The sequence below is a fragment of the Felis catus genome, chromosome B1 (genome assembly GCF_018350175.1).
Source record: "Felis catus isolate Fca126 chromosome B1, F.catus_Fca126_mat1.0, whole genome shotgun sequence".
In the NCBI taxonomy this organism is placed as follows: domain Eukaryota; kingdom Metazoa; phylum Chordata; class Mammalia; order Carnivora; family Felidae; genus Felis; species Felis catus.
The window spans coordinates 25,151,576-25,167,046 of NC_058371.1; the positions used below are offsets into that span (position 1 = coordinate 25,151,576).

General features: G+C 35.6%; 1 protein-coding gene across 15 annotated transcripts in view; it reads left to right on the forward strand.

The window, feature by feature from the left end:
- The window catches only part of DLC1 (DLC1 Rho GTPase activating protein), a 484,735-nt gene that overhangs the window by 166,628 nt on the left and 302,636 nt on the right, over positions 1-15,471 (forward strand). For 14 of the 15 annotated variants that reach the window (XM_045055298.1, XM_019828336.3, XM_019828341.3 and 11 more), the window contains one exon: positions 3,164-3,313. The exons of the other annotated variant lie outside the window; for it this stretch is intronic. In XM_045055298.1, the coding sequence (XP_044911233.1) occupies positions 3,164-3,313 (150 nt within the window). The remainder of the gene's footprint in view (positions 1-3,163; positions 3,314-15,471) is intronic. 15 annotated transcript variants of the gene reach the window in all.

The following is a 15,471-nucleotide window of genomic DNA, read 5'->3' on the forward strand; positions in this document are numbered from 1 at the left end:
TTTCTCTCTCCCTTTCTCACTTGCTGTCTCTCTCCATCTCCATCTTCATCTTCGTATCTCTCTTCTACCCCATTCTTTTTCTCCCCATCATGATTTAGCTCTATTTTCCAACCACAGAAAACTATTTTCCAACCACTCTATACAAAGTGGGACACCCCCTTAAGTGACTGTGTAGATTCTTTCCCAATTTATTTGCTTCTTACACTTATTCCTGTATGAAACCATCCTACTTATGAATTTGTTAACTTTTGTTGTGTCTTCTCATGGTTGACTATAATATTCAAGAAAGCAGGAATTTTTAAATCTATTATCCACTTGTGACTACTTTGTCCCTTTAATGGTGCTTGGCCCAGAACAGCTATGACTGCAGGAAAGAAGGAAGGAAAGACGGGAGGGGAGAGAATTTAGCATCTTGGCCTTGATTTGAAGGGGTTAAGGTACTGAAATGTTGAGAACTTCATTAATAGGCAGCTTTACTTATTAAAGAAGGCCCTCTTCGTGGACTATGGAGACAGCATGAAATAAAATCTTCACTGAAGAAGTCAACCTAGCCAAAACCTGCAAATACGCAGCTCTATTTTCAGGCATGAGCTATTTGCTGGAGTTGAGCCATGGACATATGAAAGGTTAGAACTGTTAAATATTAATATCTGGGGCTTCAAAAACAAAGACAATAAAATTTATCCAAAGCATCTGATTTGTAGTCCACTCTATTTTGTGAGGTTTTATGGATGTATAACACAGGATACTGGTCTGTGTACTTGACACTTGATGCTGAATGTAATAGATAGTGAATAAGGAAGCATCCAGGAAGGAAGGCGAAATCAATAGGCTTATTTCTCTAAAGGAATATTGTAGACCAAGGCCGTTTGGTTTTATTCCTTTTGGCAGAGCATTTGAAATAATTTGATGCTCAGCCCATGGATTTAAAAATGTTTTTAAAGCACAATCTCAGCATCCAGTTAATTCAAAGACAAATTGTTTCTGAGACCACTGCTGGTAGGTCTAGGACAACCAGGACATACTGCTTTATCCAACATTAACTTAGTAGCTGGAAAAATATCAAGATATACTTTCTAAGGCTTTGGGAGCTGTTATTTCACTGGCTCCTATTGATTTCGTTACTATTATTCCTGAAAACATATTGCATGTGCAATGTATAACTTGTCTCATCTGCCAGGTAGAAAAACATAATTTTTGTGCTTGAGGATGTTATAACTGGGAAATTAAAATCACACAGAAAAAACATATGTGGATGTAGAGATGCAAAGAACATTATCTTGCCAAACACAACTTTGGTTTTAAAAAGAAGGAAATTATACAAGCAAATACATTGGAGAAGTAATTAAGAGGACTTTGAGTCTTCTTTCAGTCAGGTTTTCCATGTTTTGGGTATTTAGAAGAGAATTAAATTTAGAATAATCTCCAATATTTCCAGGACTTCATTTTAAGGTAGAAGCAGGATTCTACTTTAATGCTCTTTTGACTATGACAAAGTTCTGTGGCAGTGAAGGATATGATATATAGTAAGGTTCAAGTCTGTTTTCAAATATCCTGGATACTCTCAAGCATATAACATAAAACTTTATGATGACAAGAGCCTGTAATTGTGTCAGAGCCTCATTACATGTTTTAGACAGCAGGGACAATGAAAAGAAATTTAAGTAATAATCACAGCATAGTATTCTGAAGTAAGTAATACAACTCAAAAAAAATTCTTAACTTATTCTCAAACTGGATGTCTTTATGGAAATAGGACTAGCTCTTTCAATTTGATGTTAGTCTGTTAAACCAAACACAGGTTCAGCTTACCCAAATAATTTACAAATGTTACCCTAATTAATGATTCTTTGAACACTTTAATAGGCCAACTGTTTGACATCTGGGAAATAATGCTCTAGCTAATGGGGGTACAGAGACTTGTATAGAATTTGATTAATCCATGAAATTTACCCTAGTCAGTCCCTGTTCTTTGGGGTTCCCTCCTAATGAAGGCTAGAGAATTTAGGGGATTAAAAAATGCCAAAACAAAATAAAATGTCTGATTCACTTCCAATACCATCACCTGCTCCCTTGTACCTACATCCCTTAGGCTTCTGTTGTGATATATTTTCCCTTTGAGGTCCCCACTCGTGTTCCTTTCAAAGCTGATTTCACCGAGGTAAATATCAAAGACAGATGAGAAGATAGCACCATGAGTTACACATGATAGTTTTCTTCCAAAGGGCTAGCCCTGAGTCTATTACATGCCTCAATAGATTTTGCTTCTAAAGAACCTTACTGTGCTTTCCATGGCCTTTTTTTCCCAACCCAATGCCCTATCCAACCTTGATACCTTGCACAGCCCACAGGGAATCCGGAAAATTCCTAATACTAATTGACATGATTTGAATATGCAAGAATAGTAAACAGTCATGTGGAAATGACTCTCTATGGTCAATGAGAAGGTTTAGTTATTCCTGTAAGCAACAGTATTTCCATAAATATATCTCAATATTATAAAGAATTCAGGATAAGTAACCATGATCATTTACAAAAATATATACAGTTATGGGGGCTTTTTTTTAATGTGGAAAAAAAAGAAGCTTGAAAAGAAATATTGACAGTGATATAGCTTGAAGCAGCAGTAGGTAAATGGCCCCATGCAAAAATAAAACAAAATGCAACAAAACAAACAAAGCAACTTGCCCACTGTACAAACTGAATCCTGCCGCCTTTGATTATTTTCCCATTTTTTTCCTATACTCAGAAATATTCTTCCAAAAATATTGTATGGATCCTTAAATGCCTAACCACCAACAGTTATTAGTATGTCATAATTGATTTATACCATGAAAAAAGTAACATCTAATTTTTCCCAAGAATAGTCCACAGAAAAGTAGTAAATACGTACCAGTACTCACTGATGTTATACTTCTTTTTCATTTCACTTTTTGCCAGAAGATGTATATTTAAAATTCAAGTAAAATGCTTCTTTGGCAGTAGGTCAGCATCTTCCCAATGAAGAGCCCATTGATGATACAGAATAGAACTTCCTTTCCCCCTTGAGTAGAAGGCTGCCTATTATTCAGTGTCCTTTTTGTCACATTGAAGAACAGGGAACTTTTTATTCTTTCCAAGAAATGCCCTTTCAGATTTAGTAACAACATGTTCTGTTCCTCAGGAAATAAGAGAAGATCGAGATAGGGCGCGGCTAGACTCCATGGTGCTGCTAATTATGAAACTGGACCAACTTGATCAGGACATTGAGAATGCCCTCAGCACCAGCTCCTCTCCGTCCGGCACGCCAACAAACCTGCGGCGGCACGTTCCTGTGAGCTTTCCTCTTTTTCACTTCTTTTCCCATGAGAATGTTACCTCTTTATTTCATACAGTGCCTCTTGCAAATGAAACACCTCTGATGGTAGCACTACCTACCTAAATGTGGCCCTGATACTGTTTCACAAAGATCGCTCAAATAATTCTGGGCTTCGTGCAATATTATTTAAAAGAGAAGTGTGCTTAAAAAGGAAACGGTTATTATGAGCTAGACAAGAAAGAGAGTCACCTGGGGAAATTATGTTTCGTAGAGATCAAATCATCTTTATTGTAGTTGTTTCTCTCATTACCAGTCTTCTCTGACATCGTATAAGCACCATTAGCAATGGTATGTCTGTCTCGTTTAATATTTTTTCTAATATTTCACAAATTTACATTGCACGTAGGAGATGCTTAAATATTTGCTGCATGCACACATGCATGCATGGATGTTTGGGTAGATGGGTGAGTGGATGAATGGATGCTGGACTAACCCGGCATACTACAAGAAATAATTTATATGAGATTAACTTGAAAACACTCTAAAATTCACTCCATGAAATACAGCGAATAGGACAGAGGTGAGAGTTTCATTCTACACTGCATTAATTTCTTATAAGACAGATACTCCTCTGAGATTCTGACATTCAAAATAAAATTTGAAAGGCAGATTCCAGGACTGAGTATGCACTTTACATATTTACTCTATATTAAATGGCTTAGTTTGTACAGATCTACCAAATGTGATGGTAGATTTGCTTATAATTAAGCCATAAATCCCTTTTCAATTAGTCTGTTACTTTTGCTATGCAATAATCAATACATTAAGTCAAGAGATTATATATTTACCTAAGATCAAAGGGTGTAAAATCCTATACATAAATTGGAGCAGCTACCAAAATAGAACTATTCTGCATCAAATTCTCTAATTAGTATAGCTCTATCATTGATTCTGAAGTGATTCAAGACTTAACTCTGACGATGGGGCAGAATATTTCAAAGTAAATGAACAAATTAAAATGATAACTAACCTTGGTATATGCTAGGTATGATTTTAAATGATTTATGCATATTAGCACATTCATTCCTCACATTTTTTAAAAAATTTTTTTTCCAACGTTTTTATTTATTTTTGGGACAGAGAGAGACAGAGCATGAACAGGGGAGGGGCAGAGAGAGAGGGAGACACAGAATCGGAAATAGGCTCCAGGCTCTGAGCCATCAGCCCAGAGCCTGACACGGGGCTCGAACTCCCCGACCGCGAGATCGTGACCTGGCTGAAGTCGGAGGCTTAACCGACTGCGCCACCCAGGCGCCCCCATTCCTCACATTTTTCAAATGAGTGAAAGACAGAGAAGTTAGTAATTATATGCGTCAAAGCTGGAGTACGTACCCAGCGAATCTTCATCTCAAGCCATGCCATTTAACCGCTGCACCACACTGCGTTCTCTAGCTGACCATATTGGGAATCCTATAGCTTAAACAAATGATAGATGATAGATTGACGTAGAGAGGGAGAGGAAGGAATGAAGGAATGAAGGAAGGGGAAGGAAGGAGAGAGGGAAATAAATTAGATACTTCAACTTAAAGCCAGTAGAATGAAATTTTCGTTTTTGTCTGTGATCTTCTGGATAATCATTTCTTACCCTTTAGTATTCATCTCAAATTTTCTTTACAGTGAAATATTGCCCTAAGCTTCTTCTATCTTTCCAGAAAGAATCAATTACCCCTTCTCTGGTGCTGCTATAGTGTCTTGCACATACTTTAGTAGGACAGGATCCCAATGGAAAAACTAATAATATCAAAGTAACCTGAAGACCAACAAGAAGGGGTGTTTTAATCTTTTTTACATATGAAAAGTGTGTAGAATCTTTACACTCATTTCTATTATTTTTAAAAACAGAAATAACCCAGGGTGCCTGGGTGGCTCAGTCAGTTAAGCCTCTGATGTCAGCTCAGGTCATGATCTCATGGTTCATGAGTTTGAGCCCCGCATTGGGATCCATGCTGGTGGTGTGAAACCTGCTAGGGATTCTCTCTCCCTCCTTCTCCCTCTCTCTCCCTTTGCCCCTCCCCCAGTTTCCTCTCTCCTAAAATAAATTTAAAAAATAAAAATAGAAATAACCATATTTTTCAACAAGAGGCATTTCTTAGTACTTCTTTGCCATAGCATACATTTTCTCTTTAGAAGTTGTCTGATGCGAATTTTAATATCTCCCTGTCTTTTTTAATTTCTCCCCTATACTCTCCATCTATACTGAACTTTCCTCAATCCCCATGTATTTAGGGGAAAAAAACCAACCCATCTCTGTATTATTGTCTCCATCTCAGAAAGAAAGGCAGCTCTTATCTGGTAGACATGCATCTTTGTTCAGTGGTAAAGGCAAAACACAAACAGGGACAAATTCGGGTGATAATTTTAGGATTTGCCTACATCTACATCTTCAGCCTCCATTTAAAGTATAAACCAGATTTTATATTGCATGCACTGTCTCCTGGAATACAACCACCATTGCTGAGGATGGTTGATTCTATAAATTGAGATCCATTTCTGAGTTTTCAGCTCAATAAATACTTGGAATAGGCAAATTAATACAATAGAAACCTTATGAACTTTGGGATTTACAGACCTGCATTCAAATACCAGCTCCACAACTGAATATCTAAGAATATAAGAAAACTATGTGATTTCTCAACTTTAGGTTCATGTAAAAAAAAAAGGCAATATTATTTTCTATCTAATGGCTAGTTGGAAGGAGTAAATGAGAGAACATATATTAAGATGTATTGCACAGATCTGGCACAGAGCACGTATTTATACTGTGTTATTCTCTTTCCTTCTCCCATGTGCTCACACCAGGCACTGGGCTAAAGATGAATAAGACATAGCCTGAAGCCCTCAGAGACAAAAACATCTTTTTGGTCTTTATATTTTTCTAGGTCATCCCTTGTTCTTTATTTCTGTTCCTTGGTATTTAAAGCTAATTTTAAAAGTCTCTCATCATCAAAATTTTTTCCACAGGCACTTTCCATTTCTTTTGATAATTGCACCAGGGAATAAGGGGATTATAACAGCGTGATTATGACCTTGATCATCCAGCAAGTATCACTGTCCCAGATTCAGAGGAGAACCTCCCTCTTTCACACCCTAACACTCCACTGTGTATTTACAGTTTAACAGGAAAGACAAGACTACAATCAAACCGTGACCTCAGTTTGAGATTACTTATGAGAAAATGCTAGAGTGAGTTTTCTACCTATGATAAAGGGTGTAAAAAATAATAGACTGGAGTCTTTAAGAATGGATTGAAGATGAAAAATCACTACAATAAGAATACAAATAAAGACTTAAGGTTGCCTTGATAATAGAGACTTGCAAATTGACTATATCTTGGTGGTTCACCGCAGCCCAGGATCTGGTTTTCTCCTCTAGAGTCCAAAAACTTGATTTTGTCCAAGTACTCACTGTGTGCCAGTCTCTTAGAGCTGACAAATGATGGCCCATCTCATGGGATCAGTGTGAGTGGGGGATAGAGAAGGCAGTAGTGTTTACTGACAATTAATCTTTATATATGCTCATTCTTCTGTATTATAACCCTTCCCAAGAGGCATATCGTTCACTCACAATTGTTCACCATTTCCAGAACCAGAACCTCCTTGTCTGATAGCCAAGGAATTTTTTTTCCCCAGTAACAAGGTATTCTGAATATTAAGTTGCTAATTGTGTTCAAGTTAATGTGTAAACAAGGAACTATTGATAATATCTTGGAGTATTTCTTCTATGCCACAGAGAAGCTTAAAAAACATATAAGTCAGGGTCACTTCACTACCTTTAGCTGAACCTTCAACATGGTTCTATAGCATTTTTTTTTTGTCTTCCTGGTCCTTTTCCCATAATCCAAGGCAGCTATTCAAAAATTTTACTATGCTCCCCAAACCCTGACCTACCCTTACACCTTTCTCTTAGCAAACATCCTTGTGTTCCTCTTGGCAGAGAAAATGGACCATTGACAGGAACTTTGCAGCCTCACAACTGTAAATATCCGTAGGCACTCCTTTTCTTCTCTCTTTTCCTCCCATGTCCTCCCTTGTGAGCCAAGATTTATTCTCCTTTTCATCTAGTATATATTCCTTGATTTAATTCTTGTCCACTGCTCTACCATTTCTCTGCAACTCAAATCATGTCTGAAAAATCCAGTAGTAACCTCTCAGTCTTTAGCTGTAGCATTTGAAACAATTGAGTATCCTCTCCTTCCTGGATTTCACAGCTCCCGTGGCTTCTGGCTCCTCTCTTTCCTTTTCTTCTATACCCCCAGCAGTTACTTTTCATATATTTCAGTGGCTCCTCTCCCTGTATTTGCCCCTTAAATCTTATCACCAGATTTTAGGCTCAGTTCTTTCTATGTCTGACAGAATATTCTCCCTGGAAGTTACTATGGCTTCCATGACTTCCTTCATAGTGAGGGTCACCAGTGAGCCCCTTTTTGCTGGCTCCAGATCTGTATATCCAATGGATCACTAGCTACTCACTTCTTTACACCACAATTGTACTGTGTATACACCTCTACTATAGCACATCAGACTGTATTCCCACAATGGGAACTATTCCAAGATTTCTATATTCCCGTTGTCTGGCACAGTTGAAGCATGGAGTAACAGTGATGAATGGAGCCTAGTAGGAAGATGATGTGGAAGATGAATTACACAAAGCAGAGTCACAGCACAATTATTAGGTGGCCGTAGTAATGCTAATTCAGGGCTTGAAGCCACTTAGTTTGGGTATGGTAGCAGTGGAAAAAGAAAAGAAGGAATGGGCGTGAGAGATTCTGAGAGCCGCTGTGTCATATCTCATAATGAATAGAAAGGAAACAAAATAATAAGGATTTGTGCTAAACTACGTATTTGTGAACTCTGGGGTCTGACAAATGTGAGTTTTAATGTCAGTCCTGGTGCATAGTGTGAATTTGCTCAAATTACTTCCCTTAAGACTTAACTACATCGTCTGTCAGGTAGGGCTAGTGAATGTTGAAGCAGGTAATGGCTGTACAGTACTGTCTTTAGAAGGTAAATACAAAATAAATGATAGATTTGTAAAATATTTTTCAGTTTGCCTCAGAACTGTTGTGTTGTTAGAAAGGCAAGAGGTTACCCTGTTAATCACCTAATCAAATTATAAACAGGAAGGCAAAAGGAGTTCTGCCAACTATAAAGGTCAAACATAAATGGCTTATAAATTACCTGCTACTTATGACTATGCACTTGATGTTTATAAGTTACCTGCTATTTATGACTGTCAATTTGATATTGATTCAGTTTGAAATTTTAGTGTATCATATTTCTCTTCTGGTAAAATATTTGTATTTTTCATGCAAAACAAACAAACAGCCTTTAATTTGAAATCACTCAGGGCATGAGAAATTTGGTTAGAGGTGGGTGTTTTTACACACACACACACACACACACACACACACACAGGCACACACACACACATATTTAAAGTATTACCTTGCAGTTTCATTTTTGTTGTGCATGTCTTTTTTTCATTTTTTTCACATCTCATTTTTAAAAATTTATTTATTTTTAAATTTACCTCCTAGTTAGTTAGCATATAGCTAACTATTTGTTAGCATTGTTAGCATATAGCGCAACAATGATTTCAGGAGTAGATTCCTCAATGCCCCTTATCCATTTAACCCATCCCCCCTCCCACAACCCCTCCAGCAACCCTCTTTTTGTTCTCTGTATTTAAGAGTCTCTTATGTTTTGTCCCCCTCCTTGTTTTTATATTGTTTTTGCTTCCCTTCCCTTATGTTCATCGGTTTTGTGTCTTAAATTCCTCATAAGAGTGAAGTCATATGACATTTGTCTTTCTCTAATTTCGCTCAGCATAATACCCTCTAGTTGTGTATGTCTTTTATACCGTTTCTCTTTTTTCTCTTATCTCTTTTTCAGCCTTATTGAAATATAAGTGACATACAACACTGTGTAAGTTTAAGGTGTACAATATTATGATTCAGTATACATATATGTTGCAAAATGCTGGCTACAAGATTAATGAACACACCCATAACCTCACATAATTATTTTGTGGATGGGTGTATGTGTGCTGAGAACATTTAAAATTTACTCTTGACAACTTTTAAGTATATAATACAGTATTCTTAACTATAGTCACCATGCTTTATATTAGATCCCATAACTTATTCCCCTTATAACTGAAAGTTTGTGTCTTCTTTTTTTAGATTTTTTAATGTTTATTAATTTTTAAGAGAGAGAGAGAGACAGAGCATGAGCAGGGGAGGGGCAGAGAGATTGAGAAACAGAATCTGAAGTAGGCCGCAGGCTCCAGGCTGTCAGCACAGAGCTGAACGCGGGGCTTGAACCCAGCAACCGCAAGATCACAACCTGAACCAAAGTTGACGCTCAACTGACTAAGCCACTCAGGTGCCGTGAAAGTTTATGTCTCTAATCACCACTTAATCACTAATCATGACTGCCTCATTTCCTCCACCCCCAGCCCAGGTCAACCACCATTCTACTCTGTTTGTAGGCATTTGCATTGTTTTAGATTCTGTAAAAGTAAGATCATACCATATTTGCTTTTCTCTGACTTATGTCACTTAGCATAATACCCTCAGAGGCCATCTATGTTATCACAAATGATAGGATTCCCCGCTTTTCTCTCTCTCTTTTTCTCTCTCAATATACATATACGTATATATATATATATACACACACATACATATATGCATATATACATAAATTACATATATGTATATATACACATACATATACACATATGCCACATTTTATTTATCCATTTATCTGTCAAAGTAACAACATACTTAGGTTGTTTCCATGTCTTTCCCATTGTGAATAATGCAGCAGTGAACATTGGAGTACAGGTATCTTTTTAAGACGCTGATTTCATTTCCTTCAGATATATACCCAGAAGGGAGATTGATGGATAATATGGTGGTTCTGTTTTTAATTTTTTTGAGAAAACTTTATGGACTTATTTCTGGTCCCTATTCTGTTCCATTGATCTATGTGTCTATTTTGTGTTAGTGCCATGCTGTTTTGATTACTACACTTTTATTCTTCTTTTTCAAGATTGCTGTGGATCTTTGGGGTCTTTTGTAGTTCCATGTGAATTTTAAGACAATTTTTTTCTGTTCCTGTAAAAAATGCTGTTGAAATTTTGATTGGAATTACATTGAATCTGTAGATCATTTTAGGTAGTATGAACATTTTTGCAATTTATTAATTTTTCTGATCCACATACACAGGATGGCTTTTCATTTACTTGTGTATTCTTTAGTCACTTTTATCAGTGTCTTTTAGTTTTCACAGTAGAGATATTTCACCTTATTAGTTAAATATATTATTAAGCATTTTATTATGTTTGTGCTATTATAGATGGCATTGTTTTATTTCTCTTTCAAATAGTTTGTTGTTATTTTATAGAAATGCAATTAATTTCTATATGCTGATACTGATTTTGTATTTTCATTTGTATCCTGTAACTTTACTGATTATTTTTAATTCTTACAGTTTTTTGGTGAGTTGTTAGGGTTTTCTGTATATAGTATACAATATCATGTCATCTGAAACAGAGACAATTTTGCTTCCATTTAGGATGACATACATTTATTTATTTATTTGTTTGTTTGTTTGTTTATTTATTTATTTATTTATTTATTTGCCTGCCTGCTCGCTCGCTCACTCTGGCTAGAACTTCCAGTACTATATTGAAGAGAGGTGATGGGAGTGGACGCCTTTGTCATGGTGCTGATTTTAGAGGAAAAGTTTTCATTTTTTCATCATAGAATATGATGTTAGTTGTAGGTTTGTCATGCATGGCATTTATTATATTCATATACATTCCTTCATGCACAGTTTGTTGAGAGCTTTTATTATGAGAGACTGTTGATTTTTGTCAAATACTTTTTCTTCATTTATTGCGATGATCATAAGATTTTTATCTTTTATTCTGTTATTGTGGTACCTCACACTTGTTGACTTGTGTGTATTGAACATACTTGCATCCCATGGATAAATACCATTTGGACATGATGTAATGTGCTTTTAATGTGCTCTTGAATTCTGTTTGCTAGAGTTCTGTTGAAAATTTTTGCATCTATATCAAGGATATTGGCCTATAGCTTATTTTTTTGGTTTTTGTTTCATTTTGTTTTGTGGTGTCTTTATCTGTCTCTGGTAATAGGGTAATTCTGGCTTTGTAAAATGAGTTTGGGAGTAATCCCTTCTCTTCAGTTTTTTGGAAGAGTTTTGAAAGGACTGACATTAATTCTTTTTTAAATGTTTGGTAGAAGGGCGCCTGAGTGGCGCAGTCGGTTAAGTGTCCGACTTCAGCCAGGTCACGATCTCGCGGTCTGTGAGTTCGAGCCCCGCATCAGGCTCTGGGCTGATGGCTCAGAGCCTGGAGCCTGCTTTGGATTCTCTGTCTCCCTCTCTCTCTGCCCCTCCCCTGTTCATGCTCTGTCTCTCTCTGTCTCAAAAATAAATAAAAAACGTTAAAAAAAAAATTAAAAAAAAAATGTTTGGTAGAATTCATCAGTGAAACTATCTGGTCTTGGCCTTTCCAGTGTTGGAAAATTTTTTATTACTACTTCAGTTTCCTTAGTTATTGCTCTGTTGAGATATTCCATTTATATTTCAGTCTTGTTTCTTAATTTTCTTTTACTTTCAGCTTTATTAAGGTATAATTGATAAATAAAACTGTAAAGTACTTAAAATGTACATTGTGGTGATTTGATATTTGTATGTATGTGAAAAGATTCCCATCATCCAGTTAACTCACACATCTATCACCTCACATATTTATCCTTTGGGTTTTGTTGTTGTTGTGAGAACATTTTAGTTCTATTCTCTTAGCAAATTTCAATTATTGTTTTTTAATGTAGTACTATCATCCATAGTCACCATATTTTATATTAGATCCTCAGACCATATTCATCTTATACCTGAATGTTTTTACCCTTTTACCAACTCCTCTCTATTTCCTCATTGGACACTTTAAGTTCTACTAGTGATTTCTAATTTCATAACAAAAACTACAAAAATTACTTTCATTGTGAGGAATAAGAAAGAGATATTAATATTTTTGAGTCTAGCTATTCTTTCTTAAAACAATATTTAATGAGAATTTTACATGACAGGCACTATTCTAAGATCTGGTGATATATCAGTGAACAAGAGCGGTGAAGTCCCTGCTTTTGTGATACATAGATTCTCATAGAGGGAAGCAGATATTGGAAAAAGGGATGAGTTGAGTGTGGATGGATGGATGATGGATGGATGGATGGATGGATGGACCGAATGACTGATGGGTAGATAAATAGGATGATAGATGGATACAGTTGATTTGTAATAAATAAGCAAGGTAATTGATTATGAAATAGAGAATTATATACTGTGGAGGTTGAAGGAAGGAAACTACTTTAGCTTGAAATGTCAATAAATATTCAAGCTGAGACCTGATTTGACAAGAACGGGCCAACAAAAGGAAACTCTGAGTCAAGAGACAAGAAGGACATAGTCCCTACTGTAGAAACCAATATGGTGTTTTAGAAGAACTGGAAAACAACCAGTATGGCTGAAAAATACCAAGAAACCAGAGAATAATAGAACATAAGGCCAGAAAGTATAAAAGTAGTATAGATGGTATGCAGCCATGTGGGCATGAGAAAGTTGAGTTGTAAAGAGTAGGCACAGAGGTGTTTCACTCATATTCTCTCAGGTTAAAATTGTAGGGTGATATATACCTCTGCTTCTTCCCATTTACATTCCCTTCACCCTCAATTTTCCTTTATGCTCTGAGGCTACCTTATAACACAAATAGAACATTTGATGGATTAATGCCAAGTAAATGCATCTACTCAGCAGACATGTCTTATATACATACTGTGTACTAGTTTTAGGAAGATATCATGATACTAATAATAACAGTATTTATAGTAAAGGCAAACATTTAATGAAAATTATTATGTGCCAGTTACATGTACTTTGCATATATCTTGTTTAACCCTTGTGAAACTCTATGAGTGAATGCTATTATTATACCCATTTCCTTTTTTTTTAATTTGACTATAGTTGATGCACAGTTATGTTAGTTTCAGGTATACAACTTAGTGATTTGACAAGCTTAGATATTATGTTCACCACAAGCATAGATACCATCCGTCCTATTACATTGCTATTACAATATTATTGACTGTATTCCTTATATCCTGTTTTTTATTCCCATGACTTAACTCATTCCGTAAATGGAAGGCCTGTATTTCCCTCTCCTCTTTACCCTTTGTTCAACTCCTCACCCCTCTTCCTTCTAGCAACCATCAGTTTGTTTTCTGTATTTATAATTCTGATTCTATTTTTGTTCACTCGCTTGTATTAGATTCCATTTATGTGTGGAATCATACTGTATTTGTCTTTCTCAGTCTGGCTTATTTCAGTACCCTCTAAGTCCATCCATGTTACTCAAATGGCATGATCTCATCCTTTTTATGGCCATGTAGTATTCCATTATATAAATATAAATATATAAATACATATATATGTATATATACATACACACACATAGTATTCCATTACATACACACACACACACACATAGATATATAGATACACACACACACACACACACGTATACACACACCATTCATCTGTTGATGGACACCTATGTTGCTTCCATGTCTTGGCTATTCTATTGTAAATAGTGTTGCAATAAACATAGGGGTGGATACATGAGTTATTGTTTTCATTTTCCCTGGATTAAATACCCAATAGTAGAGTTACTAGATCATATGATATTTATATTTTAATTTTTTAAAGAGCCTCCATACTCTTTTCCACAGTGGTTGTACCAGTTTGCATTCTCCCCAACAGTGTACGAGGGGTCCGTTTTCTCCACTTGTTTGCCAACACTCTTTGTTCCTTGTCTTCTTGATTTTAGCCATTCTAACAGGTATGGAGTGATATCTCATTGTGAGTTTGATTTATGTTTCCCTGATGATTAGTGATGTTTAACATCTTTTCATGTTTCTATTGACCACATTTACATCTTTAGAAAAATATCTATTTAGGTCCTCTGCCCATTTTTTAATCAAATTGTCTTTTTGGTGTTGAGTTGTATAAACTCTTTATATATTTTGTATATTATTGGATATATCATTTGCAAATATATTATCCCATTCAGTCAGTTGTCTTTTTGTTTTGTTGATGATTTCTTTTACTGTGCAAAAGCTTTTTATTTTGATACAGTCTCAGTAGTTTATTTTTTTGCTTTGGTTACCTTGCCTTAAGAGACATATCTAGAAAAGTGTTGCTATGGCTGATGTTAGAGAAATTACTGCCTATGTTCTCTTTTTCTGTGGTTTCAGGTTTTACATTTAGGCCTTTAATCCATTTTGAGTTTATTTTTTTGTATGGTGTTAGAACGTGATCTAGTGTCATTCTTTTACACGTAGCTGCCATTTTTCCCAGCACCATTTATTGAAAAGGCTGTCTTCCCCATTGTGTATGTTCTTGCCTCCTTTGTCATAGATTAATTGACCATATAAATGTGACTTTATTTCTGTGCTCTCTATTCTGTTCTATTGATATATGTGTCTATTCTGTGCCAGTACTCCACTGTTTTGATTACTACAGATTTGTAGTTGAAATCTGGGGTTGTAATACCTCCAGTTTTGTTTTCCTTTATCAGGATTGCTTTGGCTATTTGGAGTCTTTTGTGATTCCATACAAATTTTAGTATTACTTGTTCTGGTTTTGTGAAGAATGTTGTTGTTATTTTGATAGAAATTGCATTTAATGTGTAGATTGCTATGGCTAATGTGGACATTTTGACAATATTAATTCTTCCAACCAATAAAAACAATATATTTTCATTTATTTGTGTCACATTTAATTTCTTTCATCAGTATTTTATGTTTTAAGAATACAGATCTTTCACTTCTTTGGTTAAGTTTATTCCTAGCTATTTTATTCTTTTTGGTGCAGTTGTAAACCTTGTTTTTTTAAATTTCTCTTTCTGCTATTTTGTTGTTAGTTTATAGAAATGCTGCCAATTTTGTGTATTAAATTTTTTTCCTGCCACTTTATTGCAGTTATTTATACTTCTAGTAGTTATTTGGTGGAGTTTTTAGGGCT